General features: G+C 38.2%; 1 protein-coding gene across 7 annotated transcripts in view; it reads left to right on the forward strand.

Moving 5' to 3' along the window:
• ebf1a (EBF transcription factor 1a) overlaps positions 1-12,992 on the forward strand; it is a 134,154-nt gene extending 121,162 nt beyond the window's left edge. For 3 of the 7 annotated variants that reach the window (XM_048175806.1, XM_048175808.1, XM_048175812.1), the window contains 6 exons: positions 311-376; positions 1,659-1,836; positions 2,773-2,952; positions 5,729-5,923; positions 7,032-7,103; positions 9,821-12,992. In XM_048175806.1, the coding sequence (XP_048031763.1) occupies positions 311-376; positions 1,659-1,836; positions 2,773-2,952; positions 5,729-5,923; positions 7,032-7,102 (690 nt within the window). In that variant the 3' untranslated portion in view covers position 7,103; positions 9,821-12,992. The remainder of the gene's footprint in view (positions 1-310; positions 377-1,658; positions 1,837-2,772; positions 2,953-5,728; positions 5,924-7,031; positions 7,104-9,820) is intronic. The other 4 variants (XM_048175807.1, XM_048175809.1, XM_048175810.1 and 1 more) reach the window with 2 other exon arrangements.
• The last annotated feature ends 2,947 nt before the right edge of the window (positions 12,993-15,939 follow it).

A 15,939-nucleotide genomic window follows, 5' to 3' on the forward strand; every position in this document is an offset into this window, starting at 1 on the left:
CTGTAAGTCTATTTGTGTCGGTCGAGTAGCAAAATAGACTAGAAAAATGTAACGCTTTGGTTCATTAAATCACACTTTTAAAAAATCTTTCTTTGTAAACATCCTTAAAATGTTCAGTTTCATAAAATAATGGCATGTTTTTAAAGACTCTTTTTTAGACAATATGTCTTGAAATATGTTTTTTTTTTTTAGCCATATATATTGTCTGAAAATTTGTAAGACCATTTCTATCAGATCTAGTCATCGATATCATGTTTTGTTCATTTGAAATCATGAGAAATGGAAATGGAGAAATCTTTCTGTCTTACAGGAGGTGATTCTGAAGAGGGCAGCAGACCTGGTGGAAGCTCTGTATGGGATGCCACACAATAATCAGGTAAGATTCAAGTAAACATGACAAGACCATAAACATTCTAGATGCACAGGGCCTCATGATTCATAAATATTTTGTGACTAAAATATATACTAAATTTACTATAACATTTAAGAACCGACAGGAACCACACATACATAAATATCACATTCTCCTGGTGACCTTGGAAACAAGTAATATGTTAAGCCAGTTGTATAAATTACAAATAAGGTAAAATAGTTAAAATTCTGCACATCCTTTTAGGCAAAAGTGCAAGCGCACGATAGTGTGCAAATTATATTATTAGGGTTAAGATTGTGATGTAGTATAGATATGGTTTAATTGAGCATTACAGATAAGCATTTGTTCCCAGTTGAGGCCATTTCAGAGCTTTAAGGCCATAGACTCATTCTCTAATATTCCCTAACATATTTCCTCAACATAAATCCCCCAACGCAATTCCTCCAGAGCGCTCTCTCATTGGTTTGAAGGACCACAAGGGCATCTTCAATGTTAGATCAGTTATGAACTGCGAGTGAGGGCATATGCTCATCGATTGCTGAGCTGAGCATGAGTGCAGTGATGCTGAATTATTTAGGCTGGGCAGTGGATGGAGCATGACTCCAGTCATCAACCCACTCAGAGAGTTCTCTCTCAGGAACCCCTATCCCCCCCAACCTCCACACAGTCCTGTCATCTTTATGAGGGTGAATTATGAGACCAAAATGTGCAGCCATACTCCCCTCCACCCCAAACTACTGTGTTTTGCTCTCTATCTAGACTGACTGGCAGATAAAAAAAAAAAACCTCTTTGAAATTTGTATTGATTCTAAGATTTGGTTCTTTAGTATTAACAATATATTGACCCTCTTATTCACTGATTTATATGCTCATATTTGAATAGATGGCAACACATGAGTTGCCTGTGCATAGGTTTAATTTGTTAAGATAACTTTTAATTTACTAAACAGTAAGGTGCATTGGTAAAATGGATATATTTGGGGTTTTTAAATTGTTTCATAGTATTTTATAAAAGTATAAATTTTGCTGTTATTTTTTATATTATTTATTTATTAGTATTATAATTTAATTTGTATGTATTCATTGGGTTATATATTATTTTTAATGCATTTTATTGTGATATTATTTTATTGTAAAATTACTATTCAGTCAAACCATTATTTATACTGTATTATTATTTGAAGGAGGGTGTTTTTTTTGTTTAGTTTTTTTTTTCAGGCAGTTGTCGGCTTACTAATATCCTTCTAATCATGGCATTGGTTCATTTCTTTGTTGATCCTCACAGGAGATCATTCTAAAAAGAGCAGCGGATATCGCAGAGGCGCTTTACAACGTCCCACGTGGTCACAACCAGCTGCCAGGTCTGGCCAACAGCTCAGTCCACACTGGCATGATGGGAGTCAACTCCTTCCACAGCCAGCTCGCTGTCAATGTGTCTGAGTCCACACAAGCAGCCAATCAGGGTGAGCAGAGATTACATCAGTTTTAAAACCTCAAGATTTTTTGGCCATTCACAAAACACAGAGACCGAGATTAATCCTAGACTACTATGATGTGCTTGTGTGTGTGTGCAAACAAAGAGAGATATCTAGAAAGACTAAGCAGTGAATTCACTTTTACATGTGGTATTTTAGCACAAACCCCTGCGTTTTATTCACTGAATACCCGTAAACCAGTTTAACCAGGTGCTAAATATTGCTGCAGTGTATTTAATAAGTCATTGTCAATCTTTCCATCACAAACACCCCTCCTTTCTACTTAAGAGTGATTCTGTACAGTCCCAGTAAAGTGTGCCACGGTAGTCTGTAGTCTGCTGCGTGGGGAAGTGGGTGAAAACTAGTGAGATAGACAGCATGCAGACAGATACAACCGTTCAGCAATGTGCCCTGAACCTCCCGGCTCCTTTGCCTCAGCATTCCTTGGCCTCTGTGACAGTGAATGATTTGTGTTAAGTCAGCAGTAATGTATCAGTCGTCTAAAGAAAGGGAGAATGAATAGTAAGCAGTGCAGAGATGAGCGCTGCCTTTGTACCAGACAGCGGGGACTCCTGGAGCGAGAACTTCCTGCTGCTTTCACCCATGTCAGCGTTTAATGTATATTTATAGTCCATATCCTCCTCCTGTCCTCTCTGCCTTCGTATGCTACTGACACACAGATCATTTTTTAGGGAATAGTTCAAAAAAATGAAATTTGTCATCATTCATTCACCCTCGTGTCATTCCAAACCTGTATGACTTTCTACCTACTGTGTAACAAAAACAGAATACTCACGGTGTTCTTTTCCATACAGTTAAAGTCAATGGAGACCAAAAGCTGTTTGTTTCTTTATTTATTCTATCTTTGTATTTTCTATGTCATGTTTGGCTCCTCTCAGTCCTATGTGTGTGTGTGTGTTTTAGGTTTCAGTCGAAACACAAGCAGCGTATCCCCTCACGGTTACGTACCCAGCACGACACCCCAGCAGAGTAGCTACAGTACCGTCTCTACCAGTATGAATGGATATGGAAACACAGGCATGACCACGCTGGGAGGATCGCCCAACTTCCTCAACGGCTCTGCTGCCAACTCTCCTTATGCCAGTGAGTACTGACCTTCTCTAACCCCTTTTGAGTCATTTGCATATAAGTATGAGCATTCACATACAGTCAAACCAAAATTTATTCAGACACCTTGAACATTTCATTCATTAATACAGTTTATTCACTATAGTTTAAAAAAATGGTAATAAAATATGACAAGATCTCAGAGTTAAACTGTGTCAGAACTAAATGAATCTTAATTATGTCAGATAACACTTAAGCAAAACATGGTCAGGTCAAAGTGTCTGAATAATTTTTGGTTCCAAATTTTTTACTGGTTTTACTGGTAGTCCACTGAATGAAGACTTTTTGGGTATAATATGTCGCAGTTTTTATTTTTACTTTATTTTGCTATCCTCACTTACATAAATGAACTATAGTGTCCTGCACCCACTAGTAAAAATATTTCTATTTTCTATTTCTATTTCTATTTCTATTTTAAATAAATGCTGCACTTTTGAACTGTTCATCAAAGAATCCTGAAAAAAATGTATCAAGGTTTCCACAAAAATATTAAGCAGCACAACTGTTTTCAACATTTATAATAAGAAGAAATGTTTCTCGAGCACCAAATCAGTATATTAGAATGAGTTTTGAAGGATCATGCGACACTGAAGTCTGGAGTAATGATGCTGAAAATTTAGCTTAATAAATTACAATTTAAAGGTGCCCTAGAATCAAAATTTGAATTTACCTCGGCATAGTTGAATAACAAGAGTTCAGTACATGGAAAAGACATACATTGAGTTTCAAACCCCATTGCTTCCTCCTTCTTATATAAATCTCATTTGTTTAAAAGACTTCCGGAAAACACGCGGATCTCAACATAACACCGACTGTTACGTAACAGTCGGGATCATTAATATGTATGACCCCAATATTTGCATATATGCCAGCCCATGTAGCATTAGACAAGGAAAGGCAGTATTATCGTCTGGATCTGTGCACAGACAAGGTAAGCCAGCAAGAACAACAGCAAAAAATGGCAGATGGAGCAATAATAACTGACATGATCCATGATAGCATGATATTTTTAGTGATATTTGTAAATTGTCTTTCTAAATGTTTCATTAGCATGTTGCTAATGTACTGTTAAATGTGGTTAAAGTTACCATCGTTTCTTACTGTATTCACGGAGACAAGAGTCACTATTTTCATTTTTAAACATGTGAAGTCTGTATAATTCATAAACACAACTTCATTCTTTATAAATCTCTCCAACAGTGTAGCATTAGCCGTTAGCCACAGAGCATAGCCTCAAACTCATACAGAATCAAACGTAAACATCACAATACATACTTTACTCACATAATTCGAAGCATGCATACAGCATGCATGACGAACATCTTGTAAAGATCCATTTGAGGGTTATATTAGCTGTGTAAATGTTATATTACTTTGTAAATGCACTGTAATATAGTCGAGAGCTCCTGTGGCAGGGAGCAGGCGAATTAAAGGGGCGGAGCGCTGCCAAAATCAGTGTATAGTTAATGATGCCCCAAAATAGGCAGTTAAAAAAATGTATTAAAATAAATCTATGGGGTATTTTGAGCTGAAACTTCACAGACACATTCAGTAGACACCTTAGACTTATATTACATCTTGTGAAAAAGCATTCTTGGGCACCTTTAAATTATATTCACATAGAAAACTGTTACTTTATATTTCACAACATTACCATTTTACTATATTTTTTTATCAAATAAATGCAGCCTTGGTGAGCATAAAAGGCTTCTTTCAAAAACATTTTAAAAATTGTACCGACCCCAAACGTTTGAACGGTACTATATATATGTGTATATATAATATCCAAGCGGGTCCTTGCATGCTAAACATAAACTGTAGTAACATTAACACATCTTATGCCTGTATCAAATTTCACTCAGACCACCAAGTGAGCCAGTCCTGCCACAGGAGCCCCCTCTAAAATATTAGAGACATAAGTCAGCTATTATTGTGTGTGTCTCTTTAAGAGTAGAAATATAATCCCAGCCACTCTTTTCTTCAGTCACGATCAGACGCTGTCTATAATGCTTAGCCATTCGTATAACACCAATCTTCTCGCACAGCTTCTAAATTAAAGCGTCTTAATTAAATCAATAAACTAATTGCAGGAGAAGCAATTCAACTTCGGTACTTTGATTTCAAGATGTTAACAAGTATTTTAACAGGCTCACTGACTCCACGCTGACACTTTCAATCAATGCGAGAGAGCAGGCTTTGTGGGCTCCAATTTTCATTAATTGATTAGTTAGGCCTTCATAAATGGATTATGACACTATCAGGAGAATTTACTTGGAAAAGTGCCATAAAATTTAAGTGTAGAATAATAACAACAATAAAGGTAGATCAGTGTATAAGAGAGCAGCTGAAATACGACAGGAGTAATTGTAAAATCGTTGAGGGGGAAAATGCTCTTAGGGTATTAATAGACAAAAGGAGAGGCGGTAGAGATGGGGCAGGGGAGGGACCAGCGCTAATGTTGTTCTGAGAGGAGAGGAGCTTGTGCAGTCAAAGAATACTATAAAATAAATCATTTGACATTACATATCAATTTCATATATTTAATTTTTTTTTAAATCACTTGCTGAAAAAGGCTAAAAAAAAATTATATTCTAGCATTTTTATCGGTGCCCATTATAAAAAATACTGGCCTATACTACACAAATATTTCATGGGTTTGTGTTCAGTCCCTATACCTTATGTACAGGACTATGAGGTATGCTCTGACCTATCCTAAACCCCTTTCCCTCTCTCGTTCATTCCCGTCCCTCAGTTGTTCCTTCCAGTCCCACCATGGCCTCCTCCACCAGTCTTCCCTCCAACTGCAGCAGTTCCTCAGGCATCTTCTCTTTCTCTCCGGCCAACATGGTGTCTGCAGTCAAACAGAAGAGCGCTTTTGCTCCCGTCGTGCGGCCCCAGGCCTCGCCACCCCCTACCTGCACTAGTGCCAACGGAAACGGCCTCCAAGGTGAGTGGCACGGCAGAATATAAAGCTTGACCTATCCAAGAAAGGCCAAGCACAAATGTAAAACTTAGCTTTAAATCTGTTACTTAAAATAAACAAATGTGATGAAGAAAAGGATGCATATTTAGGTTTTGTGTATATAAAGTTTGGGGTCAGTAAGATGTTTTTTTTATTGTTTTTGAAAAAAAAAATCTCTTATGCTCACCATTTATTTGACTAAAACTACAGGGAAAACAGTAATATTGTGAAATATTAATAGTTTTAAATAGTTAATTAAAAAAAATAATTTCTATCATAATATATTGCAAAAAGTAATTTATCCCTGTGATGGCAAAGCTGAATTTTCAGCATCATTACTCCAGTCTTCAGTGTCACATGATCATTCAGAAGTCATTCTAATATGCTGATCTGCTGCTCAAGAAATATTCTGTGACAGTTTTGTGCTTAATATTTTTGTGGAAATGTCTTTTTTCAGGATTCTTTGATGAATAGAGAGTTCAAAAGAACAGCATTTATTTGAAATAGAAATCTTTTGCAACAATGTAAGTCTTTACTGTCACCTTTGATCGATTTAATGTTTCCATGCTGAATAAAAGTAATAATTTCTTCAAAATGTATAAAATCTTACCGACCCCAAACTTTTGAATGGTAGTATATGTATATGTACTGTTTTCATACTCTTTTTAAATGGATTTTTCTGTGTAGTATTATTTCTAAACAATCTGTTCCAAAACCTAGTGAGCTGCCTTCAAAATGACAATAACCTAATTATTCTGACTTCCATGCATAGCACTGTTTATATGACGCAAGGAATCTTTGCCTATGTATAGCTTTCCAAATAGTCACTTACTTACCATTCCAGTTAAAAGGCAACTCCATATGTAGGTAGTAGCCAGTGACGCAGCTCACTTGTTTTGAAACGGCGCTCGAGTGTCTGATCTACAACCTTCTAACACTTAGAAAGCTGTCAGTTTGTCCTAACTTGTGGTAATCTGTTTTTACATTTGCTTCTCTGACCCAATTCCTCTCGTTGTACTTAAAAAAATAACTCTCTCTTTCTGTTTCCTTCATCTTCCTTCCCCTTCCCCCTGCTTCCTCATTCTGCTTTCAGTAGATCAATCTTTTGTGGACTCTAGCAAGTACTCCACCGCCAGCTCCCTGCAGGGACTGGCCTTCTCCTGAAGTATGTTACACCTGTCTCACACTCTCTTTCTTCATCGTCCTCTCTTTCTATCCATTAAGCCATCCATCAGCATGACTGTCAGAGCATCTTCTCCCTTCATCCTCACTTCTGCTCGGTCACCAGGGGCCTGCTGCGTGTCTCGAAGAGCATGCCACATGTGTTTCATTTCCTATCCGACTTCCTGTTTCCTGTGTCAAGTCCTCCTCAGAGTTTGCGTTTTGTCAGTTAACTAACCATAAGTCTATCAATATAAAAATATATAAAAATCCAAAAGGAGAATCTCAAGAAGAATATTTTTTTGTTTTAAGGTGAAAATACTTGGGACACTTGTTCAGTTTTTAGTTGTAGCCTGCTGCATAAAAACACTCATGTGACATCTATAAAGACAAATGTTCACTGTTATCTGAAACACAGCCATAATCAGCTTCCTCTGATTTATGACAATTACTCTGCGTAGCATTTGGCCCTGGGTGTTGAGCTGAACTATCTAGACATCCACAGTGAGACAATATTAAAGTAATTGAGCGTTTGAGGCAGACATCTCTTATCTGCGAGCGTGGAGTGCTTCCTCTCTGTATGTTGATATGCACTCAGCACTCTGACCCGATGACCGATTGTCGGTCACCACTCATTTTTTTTTCCATTCCAAATGAGGCAGAGACACTCAGGAAATAACCCAGGAATTAGAGATGAGGGACCAGAGAGAGGAAATCAATAGGAAGCCAATATGTTACATGAAAAATCTGGTGCGGTGATGTGGCCTGCTGAACGTGGAGAGCGATAGAGAGAAAAACCCGGCTCGGTGCTCATGGGACTTCCTTCCTCTTTGCCAATAATGAATAGAAGCGATACTTACGTTTGACTGAACAATGTTTAGTGTTTGAGAACAAACATTATTTATCTAAGCTCAAGCTATTTTTGTTTAAGTGTTGGCAAGCACGTTAATTTGGGTCAGACCATGTATACACTGCATGCACTTTTTATTAGCATAGCTGTTTGTTTGTAATTTGTATCGTAAAAATGATGTCTGCATAAATGTGCATCGGTCCCCACAGGCACATGAAATAAACACTCAGTCGCTCATCGAAACACAGGCGAAACTCTACACAGTCACATAAAAACAGCTTTAAATGACCTCTTTTTATTCAAGTCAAATATATTATTTAATATGACGGGATTATACTGGATTACACCAATGAAAGTCATTTTTAAGAGTATAAATAGCTAACAACTGCATGCGTACTCTTTTTAGCGCTCTTGAGTTTGTCCTCTACGCTCTTGATGTAAATGCAAAGTCCCTCCGACTGTAAGAATATCCTGAACGTCTCCTCCGAACCCGTGGAGCTTTGTCCTCATGGGAGAGAAGCATTAGCTAATGCGTTGCGAAGCCGTCCTATAGTGTTATCACTAATTGGATTGATGAATTGTTCATATAATGGCTCCCTGATGGGGAGACTGATATACAGCCTGTAAAGCAAGTCACTATTTATCCTGACAATGACTCCAATTAAACACGGACGACCTGCAACCTTAGGTGGATCATACAGAATAAAGATTATCCTCACCCACTCGCTGGGAATTGTAGATCCTTTTGATTAATGTACAGCTTCAGTGTGATCGAAAGCACAGTGAATTATGGGATATGCTTCTGCATTCGTTTAGTCTCTCTGTCCCTCCTTCAGCTGATTGAAGCCATATTTCTGCCCTGTTGTTTGGATGTGATCCATGTGCATTGTCTTTAAATTGCCTCCATTTCTTTGCATATATTTAGTTCAAAACTGTTGCACATCACCTCAGTAACTGTATCAGTGTTATAATAGCTATCTCCAATTTCTTACATATTTTACGAGGTGGTATGAATTCATACGATTTGTCTAAACCCCAGTGACGGGTAGGTTTAGGGGAAGGGATAGGGATAGGTCATTCATACCAATTCATATGAATTTGACAACTCGTAAAATACGTACGATTTAGCAAAAAACATACGAATTCGTACAATTGAGTTCGTACGGATTAGCCACCTCGTAAAATACTTATGAATTGCCGTGAGATCGGGTTGGAATTAAAATAACATACATAACGTGCATGCTGCTGCAAGGATATATTAAAACCACCGTAGCAAATCTCTACAGGTGGTGCTGGGGAGGAGGAGGGGTAAACAGAAGCAGCAGGGCGATCACAAGCTAGGGTATCAATATATATGGTTACGTGGATTAGGAAGTACGTCTGGTGGGCTATTAGAGGGACCAATCAGCGAATAAAAAAATAAATAAAAAAATGTGATCCATGAATTCATGAATACCATTCATATATATTCATAAAAATTAAACTAAAATGAAAAACTCAAATAAAAAAAAAAAACGAATAATTATATAAAGCACATTTTGCAAAATTGCAAAAAATTAAAATAAAATTAAAATAAAAACTCAAAATTTAAAATATTAATAAACTATAATTGTGTATAAAAAAAATAACACTGAACTGTATTGGGAAGTCAGCACAAAGCAGTACAGTATTTCAAACACCCTCTATTTCTTTCTCTCTTTGTGCCAGGTTGACTGTAGCACAAGAAAACTGTCTTATTTGTTCATTTCGTTTGAATGAGACATGCTCTCCAGATGCTTTTCTTTGGGGATTGTTGCATGACAGATGAAACCAAACAATCCCATGTCTTACCCTCATTCTCTCTTTCTCTCTCTCTCTCTTCTCATGACTAGTGATCCCAGGGATGATTGTTCCTCCCATGTAGGGGCTTCTGGGATGCTGAAGAGGCACATTTGATTTCAGCTCTCGCCAGAGAATCTACGGTCTGAGCTGAAGACAATTTCTGGTGGAGGAAACATGAAAACTGAACTTTTAAAACTCAGGCCTTTTGACAAAGGAATCTCATTTTATGGGAAGAAAGTGTTTGTTTGCTTTTGTTTTTAAGCTAATATCTGGACTGATCTACCGGAGGACTTTCCACCCCTGTGTTTTACCCATGCGTAAAGGAGGGATGGATTTCTTTTTCATTTTATTCATGGGCTTTTTTGATGAATTCAATGATATCATGCCTTTTTTACAGACTGTATCACACAAACATGACACTTTAGGAGCGGGTGCATCTGTATTGTTCCTGAGAGAGCAGTGATGGGCAACGGCACAGATCTCTGTTAATACTGACCAGTTTTTATATAAACAGACAACATTAGTGCAAAATCCAAATGAGAACATTTAGGCCAACTGTTTGAACACAAAAAAAGAGGGGATGGGTTTTTTGTTTGTTTGTTTGTTTGTTTGTTTTTGTTTTTTTCCCCCCAGAGAAAAGCCAACAAATAGTTTGCCATAGTCTTGTTTTCTTACTAAATGAAATTGTAGCGCCATACTTACTTCCCTGTTGTAATTTTTTGCGAAGAGTCATATGAAGCATCTGGGTACCAGCCGGCTTGGATGGCTATGATGTAGGAAAGTTATTTAAGAGTTATTAAATGCTGTCATGCTGTAATTTTTCAACGTCCAGATCCGTCCTCAAAGAGAAGAAAAAGCGACCCAATTTCCACAACAAATCAGTGTTTATGTTCATGCAAATATTTGCTGCTAAGTAGAGCAGAGATATGCAGTAAACAGATGGACTGAAGGACAACACCCTCAGTTGCCATGCCATTTAATTAAAAAAAAAAAAAATTTTGAATTTTATGTGCTCAAAGAATGTGATGATTTTTTGATCTTTTCTTTTTGTTTTTGCTTTGTCTATGGAAAAAATGAAACTGTGATTATATAAATTTGAATGTGTTTGGTTTGCTGTGTTCACTAGTGAAGGATATAGGTTAAATGAAGTATAAGAGGAATACTATTTCAGAGCCGACTGTTAAAACAACCCATTTTTTTCTTTTTGTGTGTTTCTTTGGCTTGTTTTGGGGGACATGACTTGAAATAACAAAGTATTTTCATGTTTAGACGGCACTGTATGAAGAATGCTTTCCAAATGTGTCAAACACCCAACATACAGCAGTTTGATTGGCTTACTTTGGTAGTCGTCTATTTTTGTACATATACTTTCTGTTGCCAAAGTCTTTGTTTTATTTGTATTTATCTCAGAATGGCTTAAGGCAGCTCATAATAACACTGATGATCAGTTCATTTCATAAGTTACACAAAACTTCAGCAAACACAAATCAAGGATTCTGGACAAAAAAGTGGGGAGTCTGTAAAATATCCATATAAATAATGTATGTATATCCAGATTTTGTATATTCTTTTCTCCCCAACATTTCTTTGATTGTGGAAGGTTTTTCGTGATTATTATTTGTCCATCTGTTTGCTTTCATCCCCGACATTGTCTTTATTGTTAATGTTTTTGTCTGCATTTAGGTCCATGTTTTGTATCATGTCAAGCTTCCATTTTTTAAGTTGTATTCATAAAAAAGCCATTGTCTATTTTTGTATAATTTGTAAGTTAAAAAGCAATTGTTTTCCTTTTGGAATTTTTAATGTATGGCAAAAAAGTAGCATCTCACAGCATTTAGTTATGTAGATTTTTTTTTAAAAAAAATTATATATATATATATATATAAATGATGAATATATAAATCTATATCTTTTTCTTTAAAGACTTACAGAACCTGTACTATTGTAATAATATGCATGGGCTCTTCTCTGAGAGTGATGGTTTTATTTTGCGTGTCAAACCTAGGAGGACGTTTTTGATGAAGTTTTAATCTACGTTCTTTTCTTTGCTCTTTTATTTATCTGATTATTTATGCCTGCTTATAAATCTGTCTATTCCATTTTCTCTCTCTCACGTTTATCAATACCAGCAGTATAGATGCCTTAACAATGCAAACCCATAAGTGAAGAATCACTTGTACGGACTTCATCATAACCACCATCACCAATTACAGTAGCCACAGAGTTCCTTAAGGGATTTCTTTCTGGAAAAAAGCACAAATCGGTCTGTTTTACCTAAAGCAAGGAGGGTTAAATGAATTATTTGTCCTTTTTCTGTTGTTTGTATTATGAAGGGTAATGAAAGGGAACTTGAAGGAATATAAAGAGAGAATATATGATTCATATTTTATGTGTTGCTAGCGGGATGGGTTGCACTTTCTTTCTCATTAATTTAAAGCAAAAGTCTGCCTTTTTTTTTTCTCCATTCGCTTATGTCTGCTGCGTTCACGAGAGGGGGAGAAGCTCAAAGCCATATTCCACAGTGTCACTGTTCGCTCGGAGGGGACGTTTGCTTTAGCTGGAGGTGCATGTGAGCCTGCATGTTCTGGGTCGTGGTATGTTGTTCATGCTGCAGCACTCTGTAAGGTACCGTTGGCGTATTTCTCACCCTGAGCAAAGTGACTCGATTTCAGAGCACAACACCTTGCCCCCAGAGCTGAGGTGCTGCTGACTCCCAGTCTGTAACGCTGTGTCTAATTCTACTGTCAGCCGACTCGGTCTTCAGGACTCTTGAATGGTTTAAGTGCTGTCTCCAAAAATGTGTCTGCACTCTGCCATCTAACAGAAAATGGCTTTTAATATGCCGATTTGGGGTTTGTGTGAGGACTTTTTATCGGAAATGACTGATGATTGAGCATTCATGTTTTTCTTTCCCTATGTGGCTGCTACACATTGGTTACTTTGTTAGCAGCTCCATCGCAATGGTTAAGATGGACTTCTTATAAAACGACAAGCATTTGTAGGACACAAGACTCGAACCAAAAAGATGGTCTCCTTTTTTTCTGCCTCCTGTTCTTGTGTTTGTTTGTTTCAATTTTTGACTGGATACACACTGAACCGTTCTATTGATAGGAAAACTCAAGACAAAAACTACTGTATAGATTGTTATCATTTTTTGATGAAAGCTGTAAAATAACTTTTCAAAGTTCACAATATTAAATTAAAGTTACTTCTTGTCTGTGATTTTTTTTTCGGAGTGTCTTCCTTGAGCTTTTCTTACAGAAGCAGGTGTTTGAGGGGCATGTTAGGAACACAGACCTTATAAACATAACCCATCATGTTATTTTTGTGCCGTCTTATCGCCAACAGATGTCTGATTGTTTGTTATCTCCGGGGAGCGATCTCTCCTTGGGCCCAGCCCACTTTCCGTCTACCCCAACCAGCCAATTCCCCTTAAAGTGGCGCCTTTTAATTAGTTCCATTCATTAAATTATTATATACCTGAAAGCGTAATGAATGTAGGCAAACATGTTAATGATGGGCTCCTCAACTTATTAATTGAACTATGCATTGCATTTAATTGACTCATCATTTGCATTTACAGTCATCAGCAAAAATTAATCTTTTTTTTTTAGTTTGCATATTTAATTTAAGATGCTCTTGATCTGATTAGCTTGTAAAAGTCACTGACAGGATTCTGCTGACCCTGTTGCACGAGGGCAAACTCCACCTCCGCACAGGGCTTGAAAGAGAGATTCACATGACCCTGAAACATTAGTGAAATGCAAGTTTGAATCGTTAATATCATCAGCCATTAAATCAAAAAATGGTCTGTGGTTTTAGTAGGAATCGCTGTTGTTTTCAGGCCTGAATCAGTAGTTGTCTGATTCCAGATGACCACAAACGAGTTGAAACTATTTGATTTCTCATATAGATTATTGTACACCATAAAAATGTTTTGTCATGTTAATGTGAGGGCATTTAAATGAACTGGTTTTATTAATCAAAACTTTTATGTAATATAAGGGAATAACCCTAAATATATTAGGCAAAATTTATTTTAAAGACTGGCAGTCAGGCAAAACATTATGACCACCTTCCTAATATTGTGTTGGTCCCCCTTTTGCTGCCAAAACAGCCCTGACCCATCAAGGCATGGACTCCACTAGACCCCTGAAGGTTTGCTGTGGTATCTGGCACCAAGATGTTAGCAGCAGATCATTTAAGTCCTGTAAGTTACGAGGTGGAGCCTCCATGGATCGGACTTGTTTGTTCAGCACATCCCATAGATGCTCGATTGGATTGAGATCTGGGGAATTTGGAGACCAAGTCAACACGTCAAACTCGTTGTGCTCCTCAAACCATTCCTGAACCATTTTTGCTTTGTGGCAGGGTGCATTATAAGAGGCCAAAGCCATCAGGGAATGCCGTTTCCATGAAAGGGTGTACATGGTCTGCAACAATGCTTAGGTAGGTGGTACGTGTCAAAGTAACATCCACATGGATGGCAGGACCCAAGGTTTCCCAGCAGAACATTGCCCGAAGCATCACACTGCCGCCGCCGGCTCTCAATCTTCCCATAGTGCTTCCTGGTGCCATGTGTTTCCCAGGTAAGTGACACACATGCACCCAGCCATCCACGTGATGTAAAATAAAATTTCATTCATCAGACCAGGCTTCTTCCATTGCTCTGTGGTCCAGTTCTGATGCTCACGTGCCCACTGTTGGCGCTTCTGGCACTGGACAGGGGTCAGCATGGGCACTTAGACTGCTATGCAGCCCCATACACAACAAACTGCGATGCACTGTGTATTCTGACACCTTTCTATCAGAACCAGCATTAACTTCTTGAGCAATTTAAGCTACAGTAGCTCATCTGTTGGATCAGACCACACAAGCCAGCCTTCGCTCCCCACGTGCATCAATGAGCCTCGGCCCTGTCGCCGGTTCACCACTGTTCCTTCCTTGGACCACTTTTGATAGATACTGACCACTGCAGACCGGGAACACCACACAGGAGCTGCAGTTTTGGAGATGCTCTGATCCAGTCATCTAGACATCACAACTTGTCCCTCGTCAAACTCGCTCAAATCCTTACGCCCATATAAAGGTATATCAATCTTGAATAATTTGGTCTTGGTAGGCTAGATCTTTTATGTTGCTACTGCTGCTGTTGCTGGAGAGCAAGTATGGACTTGCTACTGCTGATACACTGACACACTGCTGTGAGCATGTAAGATATGCTGCTGCTGCATAAATAGCCATACCTAAATCCCATAGAGGATCTAGGCAGGTGGAGCTGGGGGAGGTGGAGGCTTCAAGAGGAACTCTGATAGCACGCTGCAGGACTAGCTTACAGCAAACAATGACCCAGACTATTTAAGTGTTGAGCAAGCAATCTCAGTGGCTGCAGGATCAGCAAAGGCCAATCAGTTTGTGACATGTGGTAATGATGATTTGTATTTATTATATATATCAAGTCTGACCTTTGAATTCTTTGAATTGCTGCCTGGTTCCTAATGTCTCAGTGTTTTGGAGTCGCTAATTATCAGTTTTATGTCAGTATTTTTGTTCAGCCAGTTGCCATATGGAAGTAAGATGACAGAGCTTTGGATAGCCATTAGCTAATGGATTTTTGAGAGACATGGCCACCCCCCTCGCCCCAAACCTTCAGTCCACACCCTGCAGTGAGGCACTTAGCAAACAAAGCCCTCTTTGAACATTAAGCATCACAAGTGAAGGATTACTTATCTCCCCTTCTCGCTCTCTCTCTCTCTCTCATACTGTGTCTTTTTCTATCTTTCTGTCACTCTTCTCACTCTCTCTTCGTCACAGATCCCAAGGGAAGACTGTCTGGAAGCTAATGCACAGGAATGAGTGATAGATGACAATTTGAACAGAGGTGTGTGCGCATCTCTCTCCACTTGTCATTGTTGACATTCGCTGACAGAAACTCTATAGAGCAAATCAGCCTCTTCCAGTGTTAATGAGAGAGCTGATTATTTTTATATGGCACTTATAAAGCTGACACATCAGAGCATGAGTACTAAGCACCCAGAGGAAAAATGTATATTGCTCAGTGGTTGCTCCTTCAGTTTGCGATTTTGTGTAATTTAAGTAGCACCTTGTTTCTCTTAAAATTCATTGGAAGAAATATAAATACTCACAAATATGAAAATTGTGGGCGTAC

The sequence above is a fragment of the Megalobrama amblycephala genome, linkage group LG23 (genome assembly GCF_018812025.1).
Source record: "Megalobrama amblycephala isolate DHTTF-2021 linkage group LG23, ASM1881202v1, whole genome shotgun sequence".
Classification (NCBI taxonomy): Eukaryota; Metazoa; Chordata; class Actinopteri; order Cypriniformes; family Xenocyprididae; genus Megalobrama; species Megalobrama amblycephala.